Source organism: Sminthopsis crassicaudata, chromosome 5, assembly GCF_048593235.1.
Source record: "Sminthopsis crassicaudata isolate SCR6 chromosome 5, ASM4859323v1, whole genome shotgun sequence".
NCBI lineage: Eukaryota > Metazoa > Chordata > Mammalia > Dasyuromorphia > Dasyuridae > Sminthopsis > Sminthopsis crassicaudata.
The window spans coordinates 290,802,798-290,830,342 of record NC_133621.1 but is presented as its reverse complement, the minus strand read 5'-3'; the positions used below and the strand labels follow the sequence as shown (position 1 = coordinate 290,830,342).

Below are 27,545 nucleotides of genomic sequence, written 5' to 3'. Positions count from 1 at the left end.
TAGGGGATAGAATAGTGGTCTTGGATCAAAGATCCAAGCCCCGGTGCAGACTTAAGGCCCAGGCTATACCACTTTGAACCATTCTCAAAGTGAGCAAATCCTTTCTAAACTAAAAGAACCCTTAGGTAGGAGTTATTGAAAAGACCCAGCCTATCCATTTCATAACAGCAGTAGTGAAAACCACATGGGTGAGGGTAAATTATGGGATCATAAGAGGTGATGCCTTATGTGTCATTATAACTTCAAGGGACTCCAGTGATCTTGTGAAGAGAGAAAACTGTGGGAACTGAGCGTGGATCACAGCATAATAGTTCACTCTTTTTTAATTTGCTTGCACATTATTTTCTTTTTTCATTTCTTTTTCCTTTTTGACCTGATTTTTCTTGTACAGCAAGATAATTGTGGAAATATGTATAGAAGAACTGCAAATGCTTAACATATGTTGGATTACTTGCCATCCAGGGGGAGGAGGTAGCAGAGGGGAGGGAGAAAATTTTGAAACATAAGGTTTTACAAAGGTGAATGTTGAAAATTATTCATACATTTATTTTTAAAATAAAAAACTTTAATAAAAAATAACTTCATGGGGCTGATCATTTTCCAGAAATAATCTGCTCAGTCTCTCTCATTAACCAAAATCCACATTTCTCTGTAGAATACATACATGGGATATCTGGACTACCGAAAGAAGGCGATCAAAGACCTGGGCATCAGCCCCGGTACCTGCTCTTTTAATCCTGGTGTGATTGTTGCCAACATGACTGAATGGAAGCACCAGCGTATCACCAAGCAACTAGAGAAATGGATGCAAAGAAACGTGGAGTACGTGTGAGGCTCTTTCATCCCAGTGTGCAAAATTACTCAGATCTCTATCCATTTACTAGATAATTTTCATATGACGTAATAAGGGGTTATTATTTTTCCTGAACATTTTCTGCTGAGTTGGGTAAAGAACTGAAGTAAATATACAAATACACACACACACACACACACACACACACACACACACACACACACACACACACAAATATATCTATGCTTAAGAAAGGTGGGGGAATAAAGGGGGAAAAAAGAATAAAGTAAAAAGTACCCAGTGGAGAACAAGAAAACCTACAAGAAAACAAAGATGGACAATTCTGAACACAATGTGTTCTATTATATATATGCTTTCTTGAATTGGAAATTTATTATTACATATTTTGAAACCTCTCTTATGTTCTACTTGGCACATGACCATGGTTTTTTTGTTTGTTTTTTCCTGTTTTTTTTTCCTACTTTGTATTTGTTTTAGTTAAATACATTAAAAAAAGAGAGAACTGGACAGAAAGATGTGGATTCAAGTCCCCATATTAGGCTATAGCTATATCATACTGGCTGTAGCCAGTCTGTGCCCTTAACTCCATGTCAAGATTGCCCTATTTTTTTTTTTCTTTTTTAAAAACAAGCATGACAGGTGGACGGTCCAAATGCTCCCCTAAAAAGTCAATGATATAAAAGAGAAAATGAGGTGTTCTCCACTACACTGGGTGGCAAATTCATGGGAGGACATTATATAGGATAGGCAAGCACACACGGGTTATAATATCAAGATTGAGGATTTGTGATTTAAGTATACAAGAGAGAGAAAAGCCTGAGAAATACTGTAAATTTGGGAACATTCATTAGAAAAATATTTAATTGTCAAATCATTTAATATGGCATTTGCTTCAAAAAGCCTTTAACAGTTCGAATTAAAAACCAGTCTTTCCATGAGTTTTGGAATGACAAATTTGTTTTGTATGGGTTAAACAAGTTAAGTTCCCAGATTTCATGCAATGATTCTCTTTTCTCCTAGAGAGAACCTCTACAGCAGTTCCCTGGGCGGAGGAGTGGCCACCTCTCCAATGCTCATTGTGTTTTATGGGAAGCATTCCCACATCAATCCAATGTGGCACATCAGGCACCTGGGTAAGCTGGATTCGATACCACTGAGGGGAAGGGCAAGTCCTCAGTGGAACAGGATGGAGGGGAGCCCTAAAACCATCCAGACCAACACACTTGAACATTAGTTGGGCCCTGATAGTTGTAGGCACAAGGTTGTGAAAGAACTGCATGCATTTTTGACCTGGCAAAATCTCCTAACTTTAATGGCAAATGATGCTTAGGAGAAAGTAGGACTCTATAGCTGTCATAATGGCTGCGTAGAATAAAAAATATCAGCTGAAAAACATTATAAGAGCATTTAATCGAGTCATATCTATTTTTTGTTTGAACAATGAAAGAGAGGGCAAGGCTTCCCAAACTTTTTCTACTTGGGACTCCTTTTTGGAGAAATTTTTGTGACTTTGGATATATAGATATTATAAAATTGATACACAAATCAATTATTCACTGATAATAAATCATAATTTCATGGCTCCATATGGGGTTGTGAATCACAATTTAAGAAGCTGGGGTGTAGAGGAAGGAGGAAAGGAAAGAGATGGAGGGAAAAAGGAAACATTTATTATTGTGTGCAAGGCACTGTGCTAAATGCTTTACATATATTATCAGATTTAATGCTCCTAACACTAGAAGGTAGACATTATCATCGTTCCCATTTTATAGATGAGGAAACTGAGACAGACAGTGTTTGAGTGACTTGCCAAGGTTCTTCTTTACTGCAGTCGTAGCATTCTATCCATGGTACCACCTAGCTGCCCTGGTACATGCACATGTGTACGTACACACACTCACATTACTTGGCACATACATATAGATATAATACACATATATGCACATACATAGTATAGATTTACATTAACAGCATGTGCACAGATATAACACACACACACACACACATATATATATATACACACACACATAGTATATAGTCACTTTAAAAGCAGATAAATATAATACACAACACACAAAAATACTATGTTCTTGCATGCAGGTCTCTGTAATTTATAGACCTCCAACACAGGATTAGGGGCATCTGGGTGGCCCAGGAGTTGGGGAAGACCCTAGTTTGAAGTCTGACTCAGACCCTCCTGAGCTGTGTGACCATGGGAAGTCACCTCACCTTCTTGTCTCAGTTTCCTTATCTGTAAAATGGGGATAACAGTACCTTCCTCCCAGTGTTGTTGTGAGCCTCAAATGAGAAGACATATATAGTAAAAAAATATGCTGTCACCCTGACAGTTGCTACCTAAGCAGGCAGTGTTACAACAGTTACTCCACCTGCATGATCTGTTTCTTTTCCTGTAAGTTGAGGGGGCTGAACTAGGTGGTCTCCAAGGTCCTTTCCAGGCATAAATGGGGCCATTCTCCTCCCCTCACAGCAGATCAGAAGCAAATCTTTGGTACAAACAAAACTCCCTGAGTTTCCTTTACTCTCACAGTATCCAATTATCAGCTAAGCAATCTCACCATTCCCTATTTTCCCTCCCTACCAAATGATTGCCAGCTAGTTTGCATTTTAATGTGTCTGCTAACAGGATGCTTTTCTTCCTTTCTCACCAAACCGGGAAGGCTGGAGTGCAGAGGCCAGATATTCGGAGCACTTTCTCCAGGAGGCTAAATTACTTCACTGGAATGGAAGGCACAAACCTTGGGACTTCCCTAGTGTTCACCCTGACCTCTGGGAAAGTTGGTTTATCCCTGATCCTTCTGGAAAATTCAAACTTAATCGTGGAGGTAGCTGATACCAGGACTTGCACAGCATCTTCACTCTTGCTGCACAAACTTGCAACTCACAATAAGTGAATTTTTATGAGCAGTTTTTCAACACATTTGAGTCGTACTTCACCTTCATTTGACAAAAAAGGCCTTTGAGACTTGTACTATGGGAAGCAGAAATGGATTTACTTTTTTTTCCCCTCCATAATACTCCCTTAGGGAAAAATCAAGATTGTGTAAGTGCTTGGTTGGAAAGAAATTGATCCATTATTATTAGCATTCAGTTGCCTAGCCTGACTTCCAAACATCTTCAAAGATTAGTAAAATTCACAAATTAAAGATTTCTTCACACCAAAGATGAGGCTTTTTTTCCTTGTAATTTATGAGTCTCTAGTCTTCCAAATAATTATCGTGCTTAAAATATTTAAAGATTTCTATACTTTCTCAATGGCGGGGGGGGGGGGGGGAAGGACAATAAGAGAAGGGGACAGTAAAGTATCATTTAATATATTTTTAATTAAGTAGAGAGTTTCTGACTAAAACCGAAGATACAACAAAGGGAATAAAATGTTAAAATCCCACACAACAGGAAGATAACAAAGATATGGAACACCTATATTTTTATTGTCAAAATTGGCAAACTTTCAAAAGAATTTAAAACCTTTTCCATTACTATTTAATGGAAAAGTTCCAGACCATGATAGATAAGACAATTTAACAACCACTACTGATTTCCCGTTTTCCATGAAAATGTTGTATCATGTGGTTCGATATTTCCAATACTCACTTCTCTAGCAGGTGTATGACAAAATCCAAAGACTGTATTTCCCTCCCCTTTAAATTAAATACAAAACTATTGTAAAGTTACAATAGTTACATACTATAGTGGTACCTAATCACATGCTTTACATGATTCTTGTGAAAATAGAATTGATTCCTACTAATCCCTGATGCAAGGCACTTGTGAGCACCTGCAAGAAAATATCCATGTAAACGGTAATACAGTACATCATTTTAAATAACAAAGAACAAAGATTTTTCACACAGTTTAAGGGGAAAAGGAGAAAGTTTCCACCACAGTCCACAGCAAGAATAAAAGCAACAGGATTTTTCACAAAGATAAGATTTTTAAACAGCTATTACAAAGAGAGGGTTAAGCCACATGACTCCCTGAAAACAACATCTATAAACCATCATAAATATTTCATATTTAAAAAGCCACAGAGACTATCTGAATATAAAAGCGTGGTGTGTAAGAGCACTGAATTGGGGGTAAGGGCACAAGGATCTTGTCCTACTTTTGCCATTAACACTTTAACTCATTGGGTCTCAGTTTCCCCACAAGAAAATTAAGGAGCTGAACTAGTAGACCTCTCCAAGGTCTCTTCCAGTTCTGACTTTCCATGATTTCAGCATTCTGACCAGGTCAGAATTTAATAAAATGGCACTGATGAATGGGTGTAACATGATGAAATAATTATGGGTCATATGGACCAACATGAACACTACATACTAGGAAATCACAAGATAAAGCATCAAAATATCCTTTTCGTAGACCCTAACCAATAGACTTTCTTGCAAAAGAAAGGAATTATGGTGGAGATAGGGAATGAAAAGTACTGGCTTATTAGATAGGACCAGTAGGGGAAATCATATTCTATTAGACACCACATTTTATGCACGTTTCAAGTATGAAAAGCACCTATATGGACCTCCTCAAAACAGTGTTTTGAGTAACACTTCACTCCACCATTCACGACATGGAGAGCAGAGGCAGGCACCCAGACAGAAAGGTCATTGCCTCCCAACTTTGTATCTCTGCTCTTCCACACAAGTAAAAAATCTGCCAAGTGACAAACGAACCATTGAGAACATGATTTCCCACGACCTGCCTGCATTCTCCGAGCTGACGTGTGCGGGCCGGTTCTGAGGGGGTGGCCAGTGGCTAGCCTTCTGTGAAGGGAAGCTGGCTGGTTCTGACTTGCAGCCTGGACCCAGGAGACTTCCTCACCAAGAAAAGCCAACCGCTGGTCACGTGGGGAAGGGGTCACTTTGAGGAAAGAAATGATTTAGGATTTCCCCATCAGCACACCAGAAAACGCCCAAATCCCAAAGCACGTGCTCCACGGACATCAGGTGAGGAATCTCATGTTCACATGTGAATTATGACACATTTATGTCTGTACCCGTGACAATCATGCACATGATGTGCTTTTCAGGCATAAGAAGGACTCTGGAATTTCTTGCCATATGCAGATTTAAGAAAGAAGTATAAATATACAGGCTATTTAAAAAAAAAAAAAAAAAAAAGCACACACTACAAGCAACTCCCAAAAGAAATAATTTCTTCAAAAATGAGACTACAGTTTGTCAAAAAACTGTAAACAATAACATACGTTAAATATAAAAACTCACATACAAAAGAATCTACGTTTGTTTTCAAACTATCTAGTTCATAACGATTAATTCTACCACACAAATGGGCTATCAGAAAATAATGACAGAAGTAAAGTTCTACTAAAATGCTTCAGTTAGTCAACTGAAGCATCCTTCTAGACAGCTGCATTAAAACTGCAGGATGTAGCAAGAGCTCCGAGAGGCCGTCCTCACACACAGCCGCCTTCTTGCTCTAGGGTCCCAAAGGGACTGAAGGAAGGCAGAATCTGGTCTGTAAATGACTGCGTCATCCACTGATCATTTATAATGTCCCCGAAAGTTGGTTCTCCGCATAAGGCTATGTTATTTGTTCCTAACAGGAAGAAAAAAAAATTATTGTTAGTTTATTGTCTAAAAGATTGAGATGATAAAGGTAAAGGTCTTTAAAGGAGAATGGGTAAAATGGCCAAGAGTTTTCTGGGAACAGGATTTACCAGAGTTGCTGTTATAAGCTGGAATTACATTTTTAAATCTTTGAAAATAGAATCATTTTTGAAATTCTTCAGGGTAAGAAACTATTAACATGTCATACTACATTATGGTAATTGAGAAGAAATCTCCCCCCCCCCACCCCAATTACACATTAAATTAATGAGTCCGTCTCTGCCATTGCTAACCCAATCATTTACAGTAACACAAGAGAACTGCCATTTGTCCAAGAGAGGGCAAGAAGACTCCTGGAGAACAAATTCTGCAGCCCATTTAAGAGTCTGCTTGAGACACAGAGGGAGACTGCCGGGGTCACAGAGCTACTCAGTGCTGGATGTATATGTACACTAGGGATTCCTGGTCCCAAGTTCTGTATTTTCTGCACTATGCCCCATTTCCTCCTCAAAATTGTAAAGATGATGATGTTATCATAGCCGGGAAAACAACAGGACTTTGTTGTTTTCTTTTTTTTTTTAAACGTTGTTTCTTTTAACAGTTTCACTCCCAGCTACCTTTTTTCATTGGGTGTGCACACATGTGCAGGGAAGGGAAGCCTCACTACCTGTTCCATCCAAAGAGAAGGCACACGGCGGATCGACATCACATGCCTTTTCACAGTAAGCACCTCCATATGCTGCCTCATAGCCCGGATCATACTTTTCTTCCTTAACAGCCATCTTCTTGGCATCCTCTGTAAGAAGAAAAACAAATTAAAACTCCTTCTCAACATTATTTTGAAAACGGTTACTGGTGCAAGTTAGACGTTAAAATGGTTACTCAGTAAATCATCTTTGTAGATAACCATAGAACATTTGTGAAAACCTCAAACATCTTTGCCTATAATGGTTATTTGGAGGCCGATTCCAAATGTGGTACTTTATAAGCACAGGCAAAAAAAATAACTTCCAAGACGGCTGGATACTTTATATGTAATTTTAAAAATAGGTTATTACATTTCTTAAAGCATTTCTTCATCCCCACCCCATCCCTCCCACTACATTAAAAAAACAAAAATCAACAACAACCTCTCTAGGATAGAGATTCTTAACCTAGAATCTGTGAATATGTTCTTTAAACCTTTTAATAATAATGTTTTACTACAATTGCTTTATTTTGTTTCCCTATATATTCTATTTTATGCATTTAAAAAACCCAGAACCATTGTTTTAAGGGCAGCATCCTTAGGCTTCATGAGATAGCAATGATCCCAAAAGGCAAAGCAGTAATGACCCCCTGTTTTAGGAGTATCTGAAAGAGTTGAAGGCCTGGGAAGAGGGAGGTAAGGGCAACAGAAAGAGACAAAACCTTCCTAACAGAAATGGGCATGAGCTGGCATGACGACTACCTCCATGTATAAGGCCACCACGTACCTTGGGCAAGCTGCAGATCAAATGAATACTGCACCTCCTGTACATCTGAGTTAGGTACAATGCCTTTCAACTGGTCTCTCAAGTCTCTCAGTTTGATATAATAATGAACTTTATCTTGTGCCCGTGGGAACTGAGCACATCTCGCACTGGAGGATGGCATGACATAGCAGAGCTACAATAAGAAAAAAGGAAATGTTTAGAGTGAGAAGGAATAGGATTGGCCTAGCCACAGACCCTCACAACCCCAATCTTCAAGGCCCAGAGTGACCAAGGGATCTCCCCCCTGAACCAGGCTGGAGGGAAAAGATCCTAGAATTCAGGGCTCCTGGCTCCTAGCAGAGGTGCTTGCCATAAAGCCAAGTCAGATCAAGCAAGCATTTATTAAGCTCCCACTATGTGGAAGAGTTACAGATACGCCTTTGTCCTCAGGAAGGAGAGAGAGAGGTGTGTGTGTGTGTGTGTGTGTGTGTGTGTGTGTGCGCGCACACCCAATGAAAAAGTAGCTGGGAGTGAAACTGTTAAAAGAAATAACGTGAATTAGGCGTGTGTGTGTGTACACCCAATGAAAAAATAGCTGGGAGTGAAACTGTTAAAAGAAATAACGTGAATTAGGCATTTCCCTGCAAATAGATCACAAAATTTATCTAACAGCTATAAAAATGAATCCATTATTAGTGAAATCACTTATTCAGGGTAGGCATATAATTATGTATTTGTTTGATCTGAGAAGTCCTTAATTTCTATAGTCAAACAGGGAGCAGGGTTTATTTGTATTTCTATCTTCCCTTGGGGCAGCTAGGTGCAGAGTGCTGAGCCTGAAATCAAGACGTCTCATCATCCTGATTTAAATCTGGCCTCAGATAATTACCAGCTGTGTGCCCCTGGGTACCCTGTTTATCTCAGTTTCCTCATCTGTGAAATAAGCTGGAGAAGGAAATGGCAAACCATTTCTCTTTGCCGAGAAATCTCCAACTGGGGTCACAGAGAATCGAATACAAGTGAAAATGACTGAACAACAAATATTTCCAGCATTGTAGAGTATATATATACCTGATAAAAATTTGCAGGATAAATGGATTTATAAAATACAACTATTTGGGACTACTAATTTCCCTTTCATTTGAAAAAATATATTTCTATTATCAAAATAATTTTACTCTATTTTTAAAAAACTTTGTCAAGATAATATGCTTGAATTTGACAAATATGTTTCAACCTTTCTATCAAACAAATGTCTACATTCATAGACTTAGGTCAAATAAACTATTGAGCAAAATAATCTCAAGTACCATATTCAACCAATTATCAGTCAAACTATTTCTTCCCTAAAATACAGATTATATAAAATAAGAACTGGGTCTCTTTTAATGTTATTACAGTACATCTAATTTTTTTTTCTTTCAAAGAGATCACATCTTAAAAGGGTAGCCTTTATCTGGACCAATGTGCTATTTTTCTTCTCATCATCATGACTTAGAGAAAAGAGAAAGGCTAACTTGACCATCCATCTTTCATTTCCATGCATAATTAATTTGCTAACAAATGCAGTTTAGGGAACTTACAGTTTCTGTATCAGGAACCTTATGAGGCTGAAGTCCAAATTCCAACTTCTTAACTTTTACTCCAAAAACTTCCTTGCTGAAAATTTCATAAATACCTAAAATGAAACAAACCATACTGAAATATAGAACTGTAGAAACAACATCAACAGAAGGTTAGCTCAAGTGCATAGAAAAAGCTTACATTTTCCATTGAAAACCGCTATTCGAGGTTGGTATTTCTGTAATTTCTGCACCAAAATACGCCCTCCTTCTCGAAACTCTTTACTAAAAAGAAATAACAAAACCATCAAGAGATGACAATATAATACAATAATGTTATCTTAACCAATCTTTATAACCAAAAAAAACAAAAACAAAAAAATAAAAAAAACAGTAACAACATTATAATTTTAAAACAACATAATGAATCAACTGATTAATTTGGTTCTTTTCAACAATGTGGTGATTCAGGCCACTTCCAATAGACTTGTGATGGAGAGAGCCACCTGCATCCAGAAAGAGAATTCTGGGGATTGAATGTGGATCACAACCTAATATTTTCACCTTTTTGTTATTGTTATTTGCTTGCTTGTTTTTTTTCTTATTTTTTTCCTTTTTGATATGATTTTTCTTGTGCAGCATGATAAATATAGAAATATGTTTAGAAGAATCTCATATGTTTAGCCTATATTGGATTACTAGAAGGATGGGGGGGAAAGAAAAGAGAAAAATTTGGAACACAAGGTTTTATGAGAGCAAATACTGAAAATTATCTTTGCATCTATTTGGAAGCTATTGTTATTAAAACAAACAAAAACAATAGAGATAACATAAGCAAGTAGAAAGTGGAGGACAAGGAGAAGATAATTATAACCGACCAGGTTATTTTACAGAATAAAAATCATTGCTTACTACCCACTACTCTACCTTGAAAGATCCTTGCTGCCCGGAGTAGTCCTCTCCACCATATTTGTAAAGCCGATACCATACTTTCCTGGCAAAGTATGGTCATCCATATGATTTAACTGGACCTCACTCAGTCCAGACATAAAGAGACATTTCCCTATAACAAAAGAGTAGGGGGGGGGAATAACGTGTGATTTTTAACTTTAAGATGAAAGGTTTTCTGGTATGGAGAATTTATATTCTCCCTTCCACATTCCATTCTTTAGAAGAGATAGCAAGAAAACAAAAACATCATTAAACATCTTCTCACTCATAAGTAGACTACTACTAGCAGATTTTTACAGGGCAATAAGAGCAGCCTTTTTTCATTAACTGCCTGCTACACAGAGAATATACAAGCTAACTGAGGCAACAAGTGCTAGGCAGATTGAGCCATCACCAGCATCACCATGACCTTTCAGACCTTGGTGGTGACAGCCCAGAGGACCCTGACCCCAGTAGCCTTGGGAATATCAAGACTCCCAGCCCAGTGCCCTCAGTCATGAACCATCCTATGAAGATGCAGTCTGAGGACCACTTCTCCTGGGGCTTTAGCCAGTCACAGCCAGCAGAGGGAGAAAAGGAAATTTTCACCACCAAAGTCCTGGGTTCTACATCAGCTATGGATATCATAGTATCAGGAGAAATGATATTAGAGAAGAGGTCCATTTACTTGTCCCACTGTACCCTAAGGAGTATAGGCCTTACAGCTGAAATCTTCCACCTGTCTCCCAATTTATAAAGCGAGCTCCTGACAAGCAGGAACTACTTGGCTTTATTTGTGTCCCCAATCCTGAGGATGGTGCTTTACCCACAGCAAATACTGAATAAATGTTATTTATTACTCATTCAATCAACCTGTAACCCTAGTCTAACAAAAAGAAGTCTGTTATGTTATAACTGAAAACTAGACTAGAAGGTGTTAAAGTTCCTTTATATTCCAGAATAAGATGACCAGAATTCTTCACAAATGAGGTTTTTAGAATGGCCTCAGGTATATCTGTACATTTAGTCAACTGGGTGAGGAGACAGACACCAGTGCATTTATCCTTTGTGGCTTCATACTTCTTAGTGGATATTATAGAGCTAATGCTTGTAAGGCCCTGTAACCACAGTGTGAACCGAATCTGGCCCTTGTAAGGCACTTGTGATTGGAACATCATGAGGGTTTTTGTAACTACTCCAGCATTAAATAATTATGTTTGGAAACGTGATGGCCTAATCCATCTATTAGTTTGCCTTCATGCTAATAGATATACCAGCACGTCCCCTCCAAATACCAAAGATAAAGACAAGTTGGATCACATGGGATCTATGTGTAGTCCTTGGATGTGAACTGTAATTTTATTACTTTAGAGGTGAGGTGTCACAGGTCTCGAGGTTTAAATCCTGCCTTTAATACCTAAGAAGTAGGTGATGACGTGTGTACTCCAGAAGGCTCTGAGCTGCAGACAAGAATCAGTGGAGGAAGTTTTCACATGGAGAGTCCCCTAACCCTATGAAATGACAAGTCCAAGATCTCTGTGGAGGAATTTTGATAGAGGAACTTGGCTGTATTTCTTCCTGCTAGGCTGCCATTTTGACCCCGACCTATATCTGCCTCTAGGAAATAACTATGTTCCGCAAAACTCGGTCATGTATTTTGTTTTGACTCACAATGTCAATATGGATATGGGTTAGCACTTATGTCCTATAATTAACTCTCTGGTTACTGACAGAAATAACACATTAAGCCTAAATATCCAGCAGAAATAGCTCTCTGTAGACATTCCCAGGCCCTATGGCTTTAGAGCCCTTTGCCCTACCTTCACTACTCACTACTTTTGCTCTAGAAGCAGAGGGAGGGGCTGGTTGGTATTTTTACCAATTTTATGGCTTATCAAAGTTCCCCCTCCTAGGCTATTGCCTAGTGGAACTTCCCTTACCTCCTTTCCACTAGTGATGAGTCCCTTTATATTAATCCAGCTGCTCTGGCACAGCAGACACAATCCCTCAGAGAGCTGATTCTTTCTAGCCTGGCAAAACTGGCCTACTATACTCTTACAAACCTCAGTGCCCACACCATGCCAGTCTGAGACAAAGAAAGAATCATCTAACTAAAAAATTAATGACAATCAACAATAACGATAAACTAAGAAAACTCACAAAAATGGTTTCCAGGTCCTGGGTAATGATGTCCTTTGTAAGCTGCCATTAGTCCTGGGTTTATGCCAATCTAGAAAAGCAAGACAGTTCAAAATTTTAAGAGATACCAAGATGTGATCTGGGTGGGATAGGTGGAATAACAATCAATTTCTGATTCTTCATTTGTACAATTATCTAGTTAAAAGACAAATGTAAGTAAATTTGATTAATAATATATGCTTTTAAATAATTTCCTAATCTTAATTTCATTTTAGAAAAAAAAAACATTTGTCTTAATTTTTTTTTTTTTTTAATTTGGGTCAATTGCACCATATTTCAGCTAAACATGAGGTTAAATGCAAATAGAAATGGGAATCATATGTAAGAAAGCATATGGGCTGCATAATGTCTTAGTTTTTAAAATGTAATGTAATCTACTATATAGATTTTGTTAAATGTTTCCCAATTATTATTTTAACCTGGTAAGAGTACATTATGAATGTTGTGGGACAACTGTCTGACACTCTGAGTTAATGGCTAACCCCTAGCGACCTTTAAAAAAAAATTCAAGGTATTTAAATAAAAATGCATAAAAGATACAAATTTCTGTACAATGTGGCCCAGAAAAGTTCAAAGAAATGATGATCAAAAAAGAACTCAGAGGTAATTAGGTGGTACCGTGGATAGAGCACTGGTCCTGGAGTCAGGAGGACTTGAATTCAAATCTAACCTCAAATAACTGACATATACTAGCTGTATGACCCTAGACAAGTCCCTTAACCCTAACTGCTTTTTAGAATACAGCATCATTTGTTGGGAAAGAGCACTGGATGTGGCATTAGAAGACCCCCATCAAATCCTGTTCAAGTTCTTGTCAGTAAAATAGAAATTAAAAAAAAACAAAACAAAAAAACCTTCACAGGGCTTCTTGAGAGGAAAAGGCTTTGTTGACCACAAAATACTATAGAAGGAAAACTACTTTTCACCAGTGTATCATATTTCATAAAATATTTTCTAAAGGTTTACAAAATCCCAACATAAATGCCGTAACAAATCCCAAAATCAAATGATAGGAAAAAAATGAAGAAATGGGGCCATGAACTTAAATTTAACATCAGCTTCAATGAGCAGCCCTTACTTGACTGCTCAATGCTCATCCCACTTTGTGCTGTTACATTTTGATCAACTTACCCTCAAAGGCAAGAAGTGAGACATCAGGAATATATTAGGAAATGTGGTCAAAAGGTGGTAAATCAGGGTGAGAAAGCAAAATCAGAAGGGGAATGAGGCTGAAAGGGAACTGCTTGGATCACTTTGGTCAATATTTATGTTTTGTTCTCTTATCTTTTAACTCTTTTGGTAGTGAAACTTTTTCTCAAAAAGAAAATTGGACATTAAGAGATGAGTGGCCTTTTGCAATGTAACTTTCAGCAGCCCAGATACTTAGAATTCCCAGAAAGGACACTCAGAAATGAATCTTTCCATTGAAGTACCATAGCCTCTTAAAAAAAGACCTGTAAATCACAAATAATCCACTGACAAAACTCAGTCTGCTATGAAAAGTTTTATGATGATGCTAACTTACAATGACAATGTCCAGGTTGAAGGCCAAAATATCAGGCAGAGTCTTGGTCAGAAGTTCAGCTTCTGAAACCCCATTAAAACGATCCACTTTCCTTTTCACTTTGAAAGTATCAGTAATTTTTTCTTGTTTCCCCTTGGATTTGGCTGCCCTGGGTGCTCTGGGGGATGCAGCAGGTTTTTTCGGCTCTGGCTTTTTTGGATCCGATGATCTGGTTCTTCTTTTTCTTCCTTTTTCTTCTGAAACATTGGAATTACTTAGGTTGTAGCTAACTGGCTTTTTATCACAGATGTACAGTATTCAGTGCTCACCATATATAGGCTCTTCATTAAGTCCTTACATACTTTAAAATAGCAATAACTTAGGCTAGAGGCCTAATAACAGGAATCCATCAAAAGCCCTAAGAGCCAATATATTGAAGATTTAGCACAATCACCTTATACCACTTATGTACAAGATTAGAGAAGGCCAGAAAGTAAGGCAAGAGTAAAGTGAGTATGGCCTGGTCCCCTCATGAAATGGTGATCTGAGCAAGGAACACAATACATTTAGCATCTGGAGGCAACTCTCTGTTGTCAGGGGGCCCCATTCCTTACAAATCTCCATGTCTACTGAGGATATACATTGAATTCTCTTCTCTGTGATCATGATATATCTGGCCAACAAAACACAAGCTCCTGGAAGGTTAGGAATATCTCATTTCTGTACCTCCACCCCCAGAGCCTAGCAGCATAATAGCATCTGGAAACAACAGGTATTTGCTTGGTTCATAGTAATAAGCCTGAATCCTCAAGAAATATTTTGATCCAACAAACTTGATAGAAAAGTTAAAACTTATTTTAAAGAAAGATTTCCCATCAGAAAGTTAATTTTTTTTGTCATGAGTAGTAAGCAAGTAAACTTAAGTTAGTAGGCTAATTCACTTCTTTAGAACATGATCTCCTTTCCTGATAATTCCAGGAAAATATGATACTACAAAAGGCAAGTAAATTACTGGATGATCTACTGAAAACTTGAAAGAATTTTCCCATGTCAACATTTAAAAACATATTACCTTAATAGAATTGTAATCTCATGCCATCTTATCCTATGTGATTCTTCTAAATTCATCTATCATTTATTTTTACTGTTGTTTTAACTTAAATCATGACTGCAATTCTTGACATAAATCGATTTTGTTTTAGCGCCAATTTTGAAAAATTCTGTACTTTTGTCTTTATGTCTTATGTATATTCTCATATGCAGCAAATTGTTGGATTCTGTTTTTTCATTCATCTAGCATGCTTCCTTTTATGGGTGAATTTAACCCACTAACATCCTAAAGTTAAACAATATGTGAAATTATAAATCGAGTTGGAAGACACTTTCTCATTTCATATATGAGGAGATTGACACCAAATGGGATTAAATGACTTGCTCATGGTAACCCCAGTAATAAACTTCATACCTGGGCTTTGGTCTCAGGTTCCTCAACTCTAAGTCCACTGTTCTTTTTACTGTACCATATTGCCTAAGACTAGAAATCCAACATTCAGATCTTTACTAAAGTTTTCTTCTAGTGCCTAGAGCTCAAGCTCTGCAAAATCCTACCAGTTTGCTTTTTAATTGATATTTCTAAATTCTGTGGTGACTTTTTTTTTTTTTAAATTGGGGTTAGCTTCCTATGGCTTATTTTGCTTGAAATAATTGAATCCTAAACGAGGCTTCTTTTATCCAGTTCAAATAAGAATATATCCAGTTCAGGAATTTATAAATAACATGTCTGATACATTTCTTTTGTTCTAAACCTATGGTTTCATAAATATAGGATATTCTTAGTGTAAAAATTCCTCCTAACAATACAGATCAGCAAATGTTCTGCCATCTTGTAGTCTTAGAAAGTTGCCTAGTATACTCAGGGTCACTCTTTCCATGTGTCAGAAGCAGGACTTGAATTTAGATTTTTCTGACCATGAGGCCAGCTCAATAACCATTGTTACATACTCTAATTTTCCAGTGTTTTTTTTTTTTTTTTTTTTTTTTAAATGCTTAATTGCTATGCTTATAGCCATTACATTAAGGATAGCAATACTCCTGCCCTTGGCTTAATTGGATAAGTCTGCAAAGCAAGCAAGAGGTAACTGCATTTGAAACACAATTTCAAAATACATTAACCTTAAATAGCCACCATATTCTAAAAGGCCACAGGGTGGAGATATTGTGCTGAATTTTTTTCCCCCTCTAGTAGATAAAACTGGATACCTCTTACTTTCCAGAGCAGAAAGTATAAACGTTTTCTCTCACTAAGAATTGAGAAAAAGAAAGTATTTCAAAAACACTTCTTTCTTAACTTTCAATAACCATTAAAAAAAATCCTTGCATATAAGATTACATATGATGTAAAATAAAATTGTATATAATGTTTTGGGCTAAATTATTGTTATATAATGTCAGGTTTGGAAAGACTCAGAGGATCATAGATTTAGAATTAGAAAAGACATTAGCAGCTATCAAAATTCAACAATTTTTTTATAGATGAGAAACTTGGAATCTTTGGAGAAGCTAAGAAACTTACCCATTATTACATAACTAGTGAGTATCAGAGCCAAGGCAATATTCTCAAAAGAATATCAATTCATTCTTTTTTTTGGGAGGGTGAGTATGAGGCAATTAGGATTAAGTGACTTGCCCAGAGTCACACAGCTAGTACTGAGTTAAATTTAATTTATTCTTCTACAAAAATCTTCTCTGCCAAAGACTTCAGTAGTGGCTCCCCATTTCTGTTAGAGGTCTCAGGAGAGCAGGATCCTGCTGCCCATCCCATTTTTGAAGTACTATCATTGACAGACAGTTTATACTTATGTCACATCAGTTCTTTAGAACTACTGACACATTTAAGCTTTTCAATGGGAGCATCAAGCTTTCTGCTTCACATTAAGCACTAGCAGCTCCTTGAGCACAAAGTTGAGACCCTCCACCACTCTGCTTGTCATTTTCTGTACATCCTCCAGCTTATCAGCATCTTCTTTAAAATATATTTGTCCTTTTAGAAGCAGGATTGTACTACCTGATGTAGTTACTGAAGAGAGTTCTAAGTTCCATTTTTAACCTAAGTAGCAAAAGGAAAGAACAATATGTCTCTCCAAAAATTAAAAGGGAAAAAAACCACAAAATAGGCATATCTAAATCAATTTCAAGTGTGTATTGTTGATTTTGTTTTGTTTTGAATCCATGTGGCTGTTGACTGATTTTTCTTCTAAGGATTAGTGGCTTTTGTATTTAAAAAAATAAAGCAAAACACTTTCACTTCTGTACTAAAATTTAATTTTAAAAAGTTTTAAGATAAATTATATTATCAATGTATATAGTCATCTTGATATTTTGATTTTTACTTTCATTGATACTGCTAACAAAACACACACACATACACACACCTCTATCATATATGATTTTTGTCTAAGTTTCCCCATAAATGCACTACAAAGCATATCCATATAGCTCACTGTAGATCCTCCTCTGATTCTTTTATGAAATTTAAAATGTTTTTCAATTTAAAAGTAAATTCTGGAAGATTGTGAGGTGTAAAATGGTTAATTTTAATTACATTAAATTAGAAAGTGTTTGTACAATAAACCCAACAAAAGCAACATTAGAGGGAAAACAGAAAATATATGGATAGTTTCTTGGATAAAGAACTTTATCAAATTTATAAGAATATGAGTCATTCCTCAGTTGATAAATGATCAATGTAGATGAAGAGGCAGTTTTTCAATGAAAAAATTTAAACTATAGTTAGTCATATTAACAAATATCCTAAAGCACTACTGATTAGAGAAATGCAAATGAAAACAACTTTTAGACATTATCTTACATCTTTCAGATTGGATAAAATAAAATGTTGGAGGGGATTTGGAAAAATTGAGACACTAATTTTATTGTTAGTGAAACTCTAAACAGATCTGACCATTTTGGAGAACAATCTGCAATTATGCCCAAAGAGTTATAAATCTATATGGACTGACCCAGCAATACCACTAATTAGGTCTGTTTCCCAAGGAGATTAGGGAAAAAGGAAAAAAAATATATCTATAGCAGCTCTCCCTGATGGCAAAGAGCTGGAAAATGAAGGAATGCTTGAATGATTGAACAAGTTGTCACATATAATTGTGATGGAATATTATTGTGCTATAAAAAATGATGGCTAGCTATTTTAGAAAAAACATGGAAAGACTTGCATGAAAAATTGAAGGGTGAAGTCTAAAGGAAAGATAGACAGAGTGAAGAACACCTATAAAGAGCAATTAATTACATGTTTTCTAGAAATAAAAAAGACTGATTAATTAAAATCTTACTTAATTAATTCCAAAATTACCTTGAATAGGTTCCGGCTCAAAGGTTGGGAGTGGGATTTCTGGCAGAGCTGGTTGTTCATTCATAAACTCCATGGTGGGAGGTGCAGCCATCATTGGATAATACGGAAACTGGTAAAATGCTTGAAATTGCTCAAAATAATATCTTAAAGAGAGTAAGAGAATATGCTTTCATTATAATGTTACAAACTGTTTCATTAAATATGAAGTTGTAAAATGAGACCTTAGCATGCCATTTCATATCCAGAATTTACATATGTTTCAATAAGAATACTTGAGGAATATGGAGATGGTCTAGAAATATCACAGAATCCCACAGCTAGAAAGACCCAAAAAGTTAACAATAGCCACAGACTTCAAAGAAAGAGACATTTACATTTCAAGGCAGATCTGAGTAACTACCATAATGTTAAAGATATCTATAACCGCAACATTCAATCAATTTCAATATTTAATCATACTAGCAGAAAAAAAGTTCTGATAAGTGATGTAACACTGTTATAGGTTAGTCTCTACACAAACATTAACTTTTTTTATTATCAATATGTTCTGTATAAGTGATTAAAAAGCCCTGTTTAAAAAAAAAAAAAAAAGGAAATATTTAAGAATTGCTGCTAGCTCTCCTAGGCTTAGCTGTTCAACTGTGTGGTGACAATAGCACACCTAAACTTCAAGACTGGTTTTCTAGTGGCTAAGACTTTTGAAGGCTGAATCTGAAGAAAAAAAAAGAAAAAAACCTGACAGTGAACTGATGTTTATTAAACAAGAGATGTTTAAAATGTATTTATAATCACTGAGGGTAAAACCTTGGAAAGGAATTACCATTGTTCCCTCAAAACATCCCAATTTGTTCTTGCAGGTTACTGGCACAGGTATGCCCCATTTAGGACAACCTGAAAAATGAAAATTCAAACTTAAGAATGATTTAATAAGAAGTAATTATTCATATTATTAAATTATTAATTTTTGCAAAAGAATTCACTACAAAATTATTTTCAACTGATGCCTTCCTAACTTCTATTAACTATATGACATTAAACAAAAAGGCTGGGTTCAAGAAATTTAAAGATAAAAATTTTAAATATTACCGTTAGTTTCCAATATATTTCTCATTCATTATTTTATTTTAAATATATTTTATTTAGGCCTTTTGGTCTTTATATCAGTTATTTTATTCTCACCTTCAGATTGAATCCTAATTTGTGACAAAGAAAAAACATTATAAAGCGTTATACAATAGTGACTTCATCTGACAGTGAATACAACCTTCTGTTGTAGTAGTTCCCCTACCCTCTCTCTGACATGAAAGGGGCCATAACTGACTACTGTCTGGGTTACATTACTCCTTTTTCAATTAGTCATTATGTCATATATATATCATAAATGATATTTTTATATATACCAGTGCAAGTGCTTCAATATAAGCACTGTATAGTTTTCATTTGGAGGAAATAAGCAGATACTACTGTTAACTGAACTTCAATAATTAAGAGAAGAATTCCTGAAATTCTAAGTTAACAAAGCTATATGATTTAACCCATACCTAGCAATGAAGTCCTGAATTCAGTTTTCTATAAATTATAGATTAAGTTCTTAGCATTACAAGCCTTGCTTTCAAAACCAATTTTGAAAAATTCTCTAAAAGTTTAAACTTTAAGTGAAAGAGTTAAAATTTTAAGAGCTGAGCAAGTATACCAAATATAATTGAATATTCTTTGACTTCCATGACAACATCCTGAACAGTAAATCTCAGTGTATTGGAAAAACGCAATTGGATAGGAGTAAGGAAAGATGGATTTTGTTCCAGTTCTATCACTATCTGGTTGTGGCACATCACTTAACAGGAGATCTCTGCTGACTTATTGATGAAATAAAAAGGTTTGGAATAGCCAGGCTCCAAAAGCTTTTCCAGCACTAATATTTTATAGTTCTATATGAGATGCATATAAGTACATTTCTTCATTCAGTCCTTGGATCTGCTCCTTATTACCACCTATCTCTAAATCTTAACTTTCTCATCTAAACTCTGGATTTCCTAAGGTACTTACACAAAGTATATTACTAGATCATACTCAAAATTCTTTCCAACTTCACAGGATCCCCTACAACTCATAATCCAAAGGTTCAGTTTCAGAGAACTGGGGATTATGTCTAGGCCAAAATGAGGCAGCTGAGTACAACATTAATGGAAGATGGACAATAAGATGATGGTGCTATTTTATTTGACCCTAGATAGGCTTCCAAGCTTTTTAGAAATCACCTACTCCAATCCTTTCAATTTACAGATTAGAAAACTGAGGCTCAGCGACAGTAAGTAATTTGCCCATGATCAAAAAGCTAATAAATATTGGAGGTGGATTGAAATCAGATACTATAACTCCAAATACAGTCCTTTCCCCACTGCATCACACTGCTTCAATCATCTGTGGTAAGGAATAGGATATAAATATTCAGTAGATGTCAGCAAACTCAGGACTGCTGGTAAACCAGGTAGGAAATCCCACCAGGAAGAGGTTTTCTCTTTGTGGAGAATACTGAAAGGCAGATGGGTCACTAGTTATTAAATTCTCTAGATCACCTTTTGGCAATAAGAGACACCTACACCCCCCAAACTTTGACAGCCACTTCTCTTCCAGATATAAGAATTAATCTTAAACTTTTTCTTAAGAATTCCTCAATGTCCACTTCATTTACTCCAACTGCTTCTCCTATCTGTGTTCTTTAGGCACAATTTCTACATCATTGGGTAGCATCTCTGAGAGAGAATAGGAAATGCAAAGAAATGAACAGTGGGCATAGGCAGATCGTCAAATATCACCAACTAATCAAGTAGATAAGAGAAGTAAGGTACAGAAATGTCCCCAGAAAGATGCAGGACAGGAAAATAGGAGAGCCTGAACCAATCATTCAGCAAGAGAGAGGGACCACCATCTCACAAGCCACAAGCAGCACTGACCGCCACACAATGTTTAGAGATCTAGAGAAATATCATCTATTGGTCGGAGACCTTATAAAACATTTATGGATCTGTCACAGTTATGGGTAAGATTTGTATTCTTAACCAAACAAGAGATAGAGGCAATGACAAAAGATAAAACAGATAACTTTGATTAGTTGAAACTGAAAAGCTTCTGCACAGACGTGAATGCATTCAGAAGTGGCTGAATGAGAAAAATTCTTTGTGACAAATTTCTCTGATAGAATCTTGGTATCTAAGACAGAAAATAATTAACTTGCATGAATATAAAAAAGTTTAATGTCCATTCCCCAATAGTCAAAAAATATATAACCAAACAGCCCTCAAAAGGAGAACTGCAAAGTATTCACAACTACCTGAAAGAATGCTCCAAATCACTAATTATAAGAGAAATGCACATCAAAATAACTGAGGTTTTACCCCATACTTTAATATATTTTTGGTGGAGCTGTGAAATGGTTCTGACAATTTGGAATTATGGAAATTATGGGAATTAAACAATTTGGAATTATGCAAATAAAGTGACTAAAAGGTCCATACCTTTTGAAATTCCTTAAATTGGCTTAAACACCAAGAAATCACTCATAAGAAAAAAAATCCCCATCTATTCCAAAATATTTATTGCACTTTTTGTGAAAGCTAAGAAATGGAAACAAAGCAGATATCCATCAATTTGGGAAGAGCTAAACAAATTGTGGTGAATGTAATGGAAGATTACTGTGTTGCAAGAAATGATGTGTATGATGCAAGCAGAGAACCAAGAAAAGATTATTAATGAACTGATATAGATTGAAATAAGCAGAGCCAAGAAAACAATCTACCCAGTAACTTCGACAGATGACCGCATGTCAAAAAAATCAAAACTAAATGTAACAAAATTAAAGATCGGAGCAGGACTTCTCTTCACCCCTCCAACCTATCCCTCTATGGAGGTAGGAGAACAGGTTTTTTTTACACATTTTTGGCCTTTTTCAATATATCTGAAATATTTGTCATATGGGATGGATCTCTGGGAGAGAGAAGAAATATAAGATAGCTATGGGGAAATGAGAAACAGAAAATTTCAATAAAAACTTATTTTTAAAAAAAGATTGATGGTAGAACAGATAAAAGTCATGCAGGATGAGTATGCACTGAAGAAGAAAATGAAGATGGTTTCTAAACTAAAGCATCAGAGAAAACCCATTGAATGTTATTACTATCAAACAGCTCTAACACAAAAATCCCAGTACAACCAACCCAGAACATTTGCATCTACTACAGACACTCAAATTTCTGTTGCCTTTCCTCACAATAATCCATCAGAGTTGGCAGGAATGAATGATGGGTCGGGGGAAGTTCTGTCCTGGGCAAATAGTTATTAAGGAATAGAGCTGCAACTCACCCTGGAAACAATGCTAGTACTAGGTTCAAATACTGTCTCTGTTATTTACCACTTGCATGAAAGCAAAATAAGTCAAAGTATCTGAGCCTTGGTTTATACAACTGTATAATGAGAGGATTGGACTGGATGACTTCTGAAGTCCCCTGCATCTCTAGAGCTAGAGTTCTCTTGTGATATTCTTTATGTCTCCTGTCTGTAATAAAGCAATGATTCTAGGCTATTTGTAAAGCAGGAGGACTGACCATGCCCAAACTGCTTTGTAGGACACTTCAGTCCCTTCCCAATCTGGCCCCAATCTTTCCAGGTTGATGAAACACCACTCCCTTCTCCCCACTCTACAGTATAGTCTGGATCCAACACTCCAACTCTGCTGGGCCTTTGTCTGGGGTGCCCTCCCTCCTTCCCTCCCTTCAAGGATCATCTTATGAGCCATCTTTTATCTAAAACATCGTGTTCCCAGAGTCCTAATGTGGTTTTCTTTGTTAAAAGCTTTGAAGACACCTGTGGAAGTACTTTCCTGATCAGTAAATAAGGATTTACTAAGCATCCATTAAGTGCCTATATATATATTCATATATAACTCAGGCCATGTACAGGATAAATCATTAATAATTTACAAAGGAAAGGAAAGGAACTAGAATTAAAAGGGCTTGCTATGGAAGGTGAGAATTACTGGCTGGCATTTTGGGGAGGCACAGCAAGGAGAGTGTTTAATGCAGGAGGGGCAGCCAGGGAAAATGCCAAAAAGCAAAAGTTGGAGTTTCAGGAAATTGAAAGGAGGCCAGTGTTAAGTGGACAGAATAATAGAGGGGGTTGAATACCTCCTCCTCCCACTTAACTGTAATCCCAAACGCTTTGTATAGTGGCAGGCATTTAGATCAAGAGTGGGGCAGCTAGGTGGTTAAGTGGATAGAGTACCAGGCCTAGATCAGGAAAACCCCAATTCAAATGTAGCCTCATTTACTTACTAGATGTGAGACCCTGGACAAGTCATTTAACCCTGTTCACCTCAGTTTCCTCTGTAAAATGAACTACAGATGGAAAATCACTCCAGTATCTTTGTCAAGAAAAACCCAAATGGGGCCACAGAGAGTCAGCCAAGACTCAAACCACTCAAGAACTAAAACCAGGGATCTTCTATATTCTCATCTATTACTTGTATACCCACCCACAAGGCACAAGATGAAGTACTTAAGGCTCCAGCTTCCAGTGAGAGTGGGTTTCAAATTCAATCTCAAAACAATAAAGGTGTCAAGTCCCAAGGGAGCCAGTTAAGTTGTAAATATCCTCAGGCAACTATCTAAAGACTTGAAATTTAAGCTGCAGGGAGCCTTAGGTGGTGGCAGTTTACTAATCCACTAACAATAAGATCACAGGTCCTTTCTAATCTCTACCAGGCTAGCAATTGTATGTTTTAAAGTCTGCAAAGTGCTTTTCACTCAAGGTGTTCCAAAATCCTTAATATAGCTCCAAGCTTTTTAGGCTTTAAGCAACTAAAATTTAAAGCAGCACCAAGGCCTTTAGAACAACCATTATTTGATTTCTCCCAAGATTCTCCTAGTTACACCTAATAAAGTAGATGCTATTATCCACTCTCCTTAGTTAAAAATCTGGAACAACCAGAGATAGGTGAGCAAGGACTATTTTGGGTCAATAATCATTTTTAAGATTAAATCAAATTTAACATTTTCTTCTTGTTTTAGTCTTGTCGGACTCTTCGAGACCCTATGGACCATACGATCCATGGAATTTTCTTGGCAAAGTGGTTTGGCATTTTCTTCTCCAGTGAGTAAGGTTAAGTGACTTGCCCAGGGTCAGAGACCACATCTGAACCCAGATCTTCCCACCTGCAGACCCACTGAGCCACCTAGCTGTCTTCAATTAAAATTTAATATTAAAAAAATTAATTAAATTAATTTTAGAGTCTTATATTTAAAGCTTATGTTAAATTTAAGGATAAACTTAAATTGAACTTAAAAGGCTAAAGTTAAATTTAAAAGCTTAAGCTAAAATAAATTTTAAAATTTAAGTTTAGATTGAATATAAACGCTTAACTTAATTTAGAGGCTTAAATTTGATTTTTTAGAAAAACTACGTACCGGGCACTGCGCTAAGAGCTGGAGACACAAAGAAACGCAAAACTGCTACCTGCCCTCAAAGAGCCTGGAGTCTAATGGGGAGACAACACGCACATATTAGAGATACTGCAAGTAATCACGGAGGGAAGGCATCGGGGCGTAGGGGGGTGGGGAAGGTCTTTGCACGAGCTTTATTTCGTCTGCGCATTCTCCAGAGCTTAATATGGAGGCTAACACCCAATAGGTGCTTTAATAAAAACTGGCCAAAGGAGAAAAAAAAAGCGGGGGCGGGCATGTGGGGGGAAGGGACCAGACTCCAACGTTCCAGAGGGAAGGCTAGGAGTCTGCGCACGCGCGCGGCCTCCGCCTTTGTACCAGGATGAGGGGCATTTAAAGTTCTCATACGCATGCGCCCACAAAGGGGAGGGGGAGGGAGAGAGGTGGGGGGGTAGTATGGGCTGGAGAGTGGGGGGCAGTAGCCCTTCAGTCGCCAAGCCGTGAGACGTACCTGCTCGGGTCGTCGGCTTCCATTCCCCGCCGCCCTTCCGATCGACGGTGCCCTCTCGATCAAAGAGCTGGTGTTTCCCTGCCGAGCCGGAGGGGACCGTCACAGGCCGGGACGGACGGAGAGCTGGATGGACGGATGGATGGATGGATTGAAGAAGACGACAAGCTCAGCAGAGAACCCTCAGCTTCTACTCCGCCTCCGAGAGTCCCACCTCCTCTCTTTTTCCCTCCCCTCCGCCGCCGTCAAACTCTTTAATCCTTCCTTCCGGCACCCAGCAGCCAATCCGCGAGCGCCTTGTCTTGCACGTGGTGCGAGGAGCTGGCCAATCGGCTAACTGGGCTGAAATAGTCTGCCCAGTAGCTTTGCCTCAAGGGCTTTCGGGAAAGAGAAAAAGGAAAGGGAGGGGGAGAGAGGAGGAAGGGCGTGACGTCAGCGTCTCTCCGCAGCTCTGTGAGGAACCTGTTTGCTCGGGGCCAAGAGGTGGGATCCTAGCAGAGATTGGTTGCCCTGGTTACCTAGCCCTCCCGGGGCGCGCCTACGCAGTCTGAGCAAACTGGGGTATTTGGAACCGCTAGTATCATGCAGTGGTATAATCTAAAGTATTACGGCTAAATTTCTAATTCGCCGATGCCAAATTAAAAATAAATTAAATTAAAATCGCGCAAAGCACTATATACCGTACCGTATCAGTTAATAGGGAAGAAACAGGTCCCCAGAAGATGAATATGGGAAGAAAGAGCTGGAAGGGTCATTAAAGAGGATGTCTAATCCAAAACGGTCATTTTACTGGTGAGGAGGCTTAACAACAATAATAAATAAAATGTTAATTAGTGCCACTGTCGGGGAAACGAGAAAGGTCCTGCAGAAAGGAGGAATTCTCACAGGCATGGCGTCATCCAGAACAGGTCATTCCAGCCTGAACTATGTTCTTTTTGACAGCTTACAAGACCAGTTGAGCAAGACAATGCACGGCTATAGTTTACCTCGTCTTTGACAAAGAATTTGTTGGGTTTTTCATTTATTTTTGCCATTCATTTAATTTTTTTTTTTTTTAATTCCAAATCCTCTCTTCCTCCATCCCCTCTCCCACCCTTTGAAAAGGCAGGCAATGCATCAATTACATATACGAAATCAGCAAAACATTTAATGATGTATCTCATACTGTTTCTATGGAGAAGATGGGAAGATGTAGATTAAATAATGCATTTTGATGGATTTAGAATTAATTGAATGGCCAGCCTCAGAGTAGTGGTTCTTTCTTTACTTGTGCATAGGTTTGTTCCAGAATTCTATGCCTGATCTTATCTTGTTTTAACATTTTTTTCTTAATGATTTGCATAAAGACATAGATGATAGATGCGTCAGATTAGTAAATTACAGAGAACTGGAATGCATAACAGAGTCAGAATCCGATGATGGCAGGCTAGCAATCTGGGCTGAATCTCCTAAAATGGAATTCATAGGGATAAATTAAGGCATAAAATCAATTTCATAAGTACAGGATAGGGAAGATGCTGTAAGGGAGCAGTGTGTGTGTCTGTGTGTGTGTGTGTATTTTTTTAAGAGTCTAGTGTTCTAGTGAATCGTACGTTTAATATGAGTCATCAGTGAGATGTGACAGCCAAAAATCTATTCCAAGAATAAGAAAGTAATACTCTGCATTTTGCTACATTTGGAGTACTATGTTTATCTGTGGGGGAAAATAGCATTTTTACAATGTTTTAAGGTTTATAATATACTTCACATGTTATTTCATTTGATCTTCACAACAAACAAGAGCAATTAGATGCTCTTATAATCCTCATTTTACAAATAAGGAAATTGAGGCTGAATGAAGTTAAGTAATGTGCCTTGGGTCACACAGCTAGTATATGTTTGATATAGGATGTGAACTCAAGGTTTTCTTCATGTTTACCATTTTATCACATAATTTTGTGTTATGTTTACACCCATTGGTTATATGTGTAGTCATGGATTTGTCTAAAATAGCTTCAAGAAAAGTGTAAACAGATATCTCTAGAGTCTTCCCCCATTTTTCTAATGATTTCATATGTGTAATTGATACACTGGAGAATTTGGATTTTTTTTTTTTTTTTAATGAATGGTAAAAACAATCAAAGGAGACTTTGATTTCTACCAAGAAGGAAAGCAGGAAGTTTCTTGGGGCCATAGGCTGGCCAATT

The 27,545-nt window shown here is 37.2% G+C and overlaps 2 protein-coding genes across 9 annotated transcripts in view; one reads left to right on the top strand and one right to left on the bottom strand.

Annotated features, from left to right (window-relative positions):
* GLT8D2 (glycosyltransferase 8 domain containing 2) overlaps positions 1-3,995 on the top strand; it is a 45,842-nt gene extending 41,847 nt beyond the window's left edge. For all 4 annotated transcript variants that reach the window (XM_074271436.1, XM_074271433.1, XM_074271437.1 and 1 more), the window contains 3 exons: positions 656-822; positions 1,835-1,947; positions 3,493-3,995. In XM_074271436.1, coding sequence (XP_074127537.1) covers positions 656-822; positions 1,835-1,947; positions 3,493-3,665 — 453 coding nt within the window. In that variant the 3' untranslated portion in view covers positions 3,666-3,995. The remainder of the gene's footprint in view (positions 1-655; positions 823-1,834; positions 1,948-3,492) is intronic.
* Positions 3,996-4,135: 140 nt separating this feature from the next.
* Positions 4,136-25,594, bottom strand: TDG (thymine DNA glycosylase). Of its 5 annotated transcripts, none has more exons than XM_074271430.1 (11): positions 25,363-25,594; positions 24,876-24,946; positions 18,418-18,560; positions 14,070-14,305; positions 12,506-12,575; positions 10,343-10,478; positions 9,618-9,700; positions 9,437-9,531; positions 7,875-8,046; positions 7,067-7,195; positions 4,136-6,388 (listed from the first exon to the last, which is right to left on the bottom strand). In XM_074271430.1, exons 3-11 carry the CDS (start codon positions 18,509-18,511, stop codon positions 6,246-6,248), a joined length of 1,158 nt encoding a protein of 385 aa, XP_074127531.1. In that variant the 5' UTR covers positions 18,512-18,560; positions 24,876-24,946; positions 25,363-25,594; the 3' UTR covers positions 4,136-6,245. The 5 variants fall into 5 exon arrangements, with proteins under 5 accessions (XP_074127531.1, XP_074127532.1, XP_074127529.1 ...); XM_074271431.1 differs by having other exon boundaries at positions 14,070-14,302; positions 25,363-25,579; XM_074271428.1 differs by lacking the exon at positions 24,876-24,946 and having other exon boundaries at positions 25,363-25,581.
* Positions 25,595-27,545: the final 1,951 nt, after the last annotated feature.

What these genes read in the sequence shown, in the direction of transcription:
- TDG (XM_074271428.1), bottom strand. Translation starts at nt 25,385, where the DNA reads ATGGAAGCCGACGACCCGAGCAG. An exon ending in TGAGCCGGAACCTATTCAAG is followed by an intron (nt 14,306 to 18,417) that starts GTAATTTTGGAA and finishes CCAATGTTTCAG; the next exon opens with AAGAAAAAGGAAGAAAAAGA. An exon ending in AGGACCTGGAAACCATTTTT is followed by an intron (nt 10,479 to 12,505) that starts GTGAGTTTTCTT and finishes CTTTTGTTATAG; the next exon opens with GGAAATGTCTCTTTATGTCT.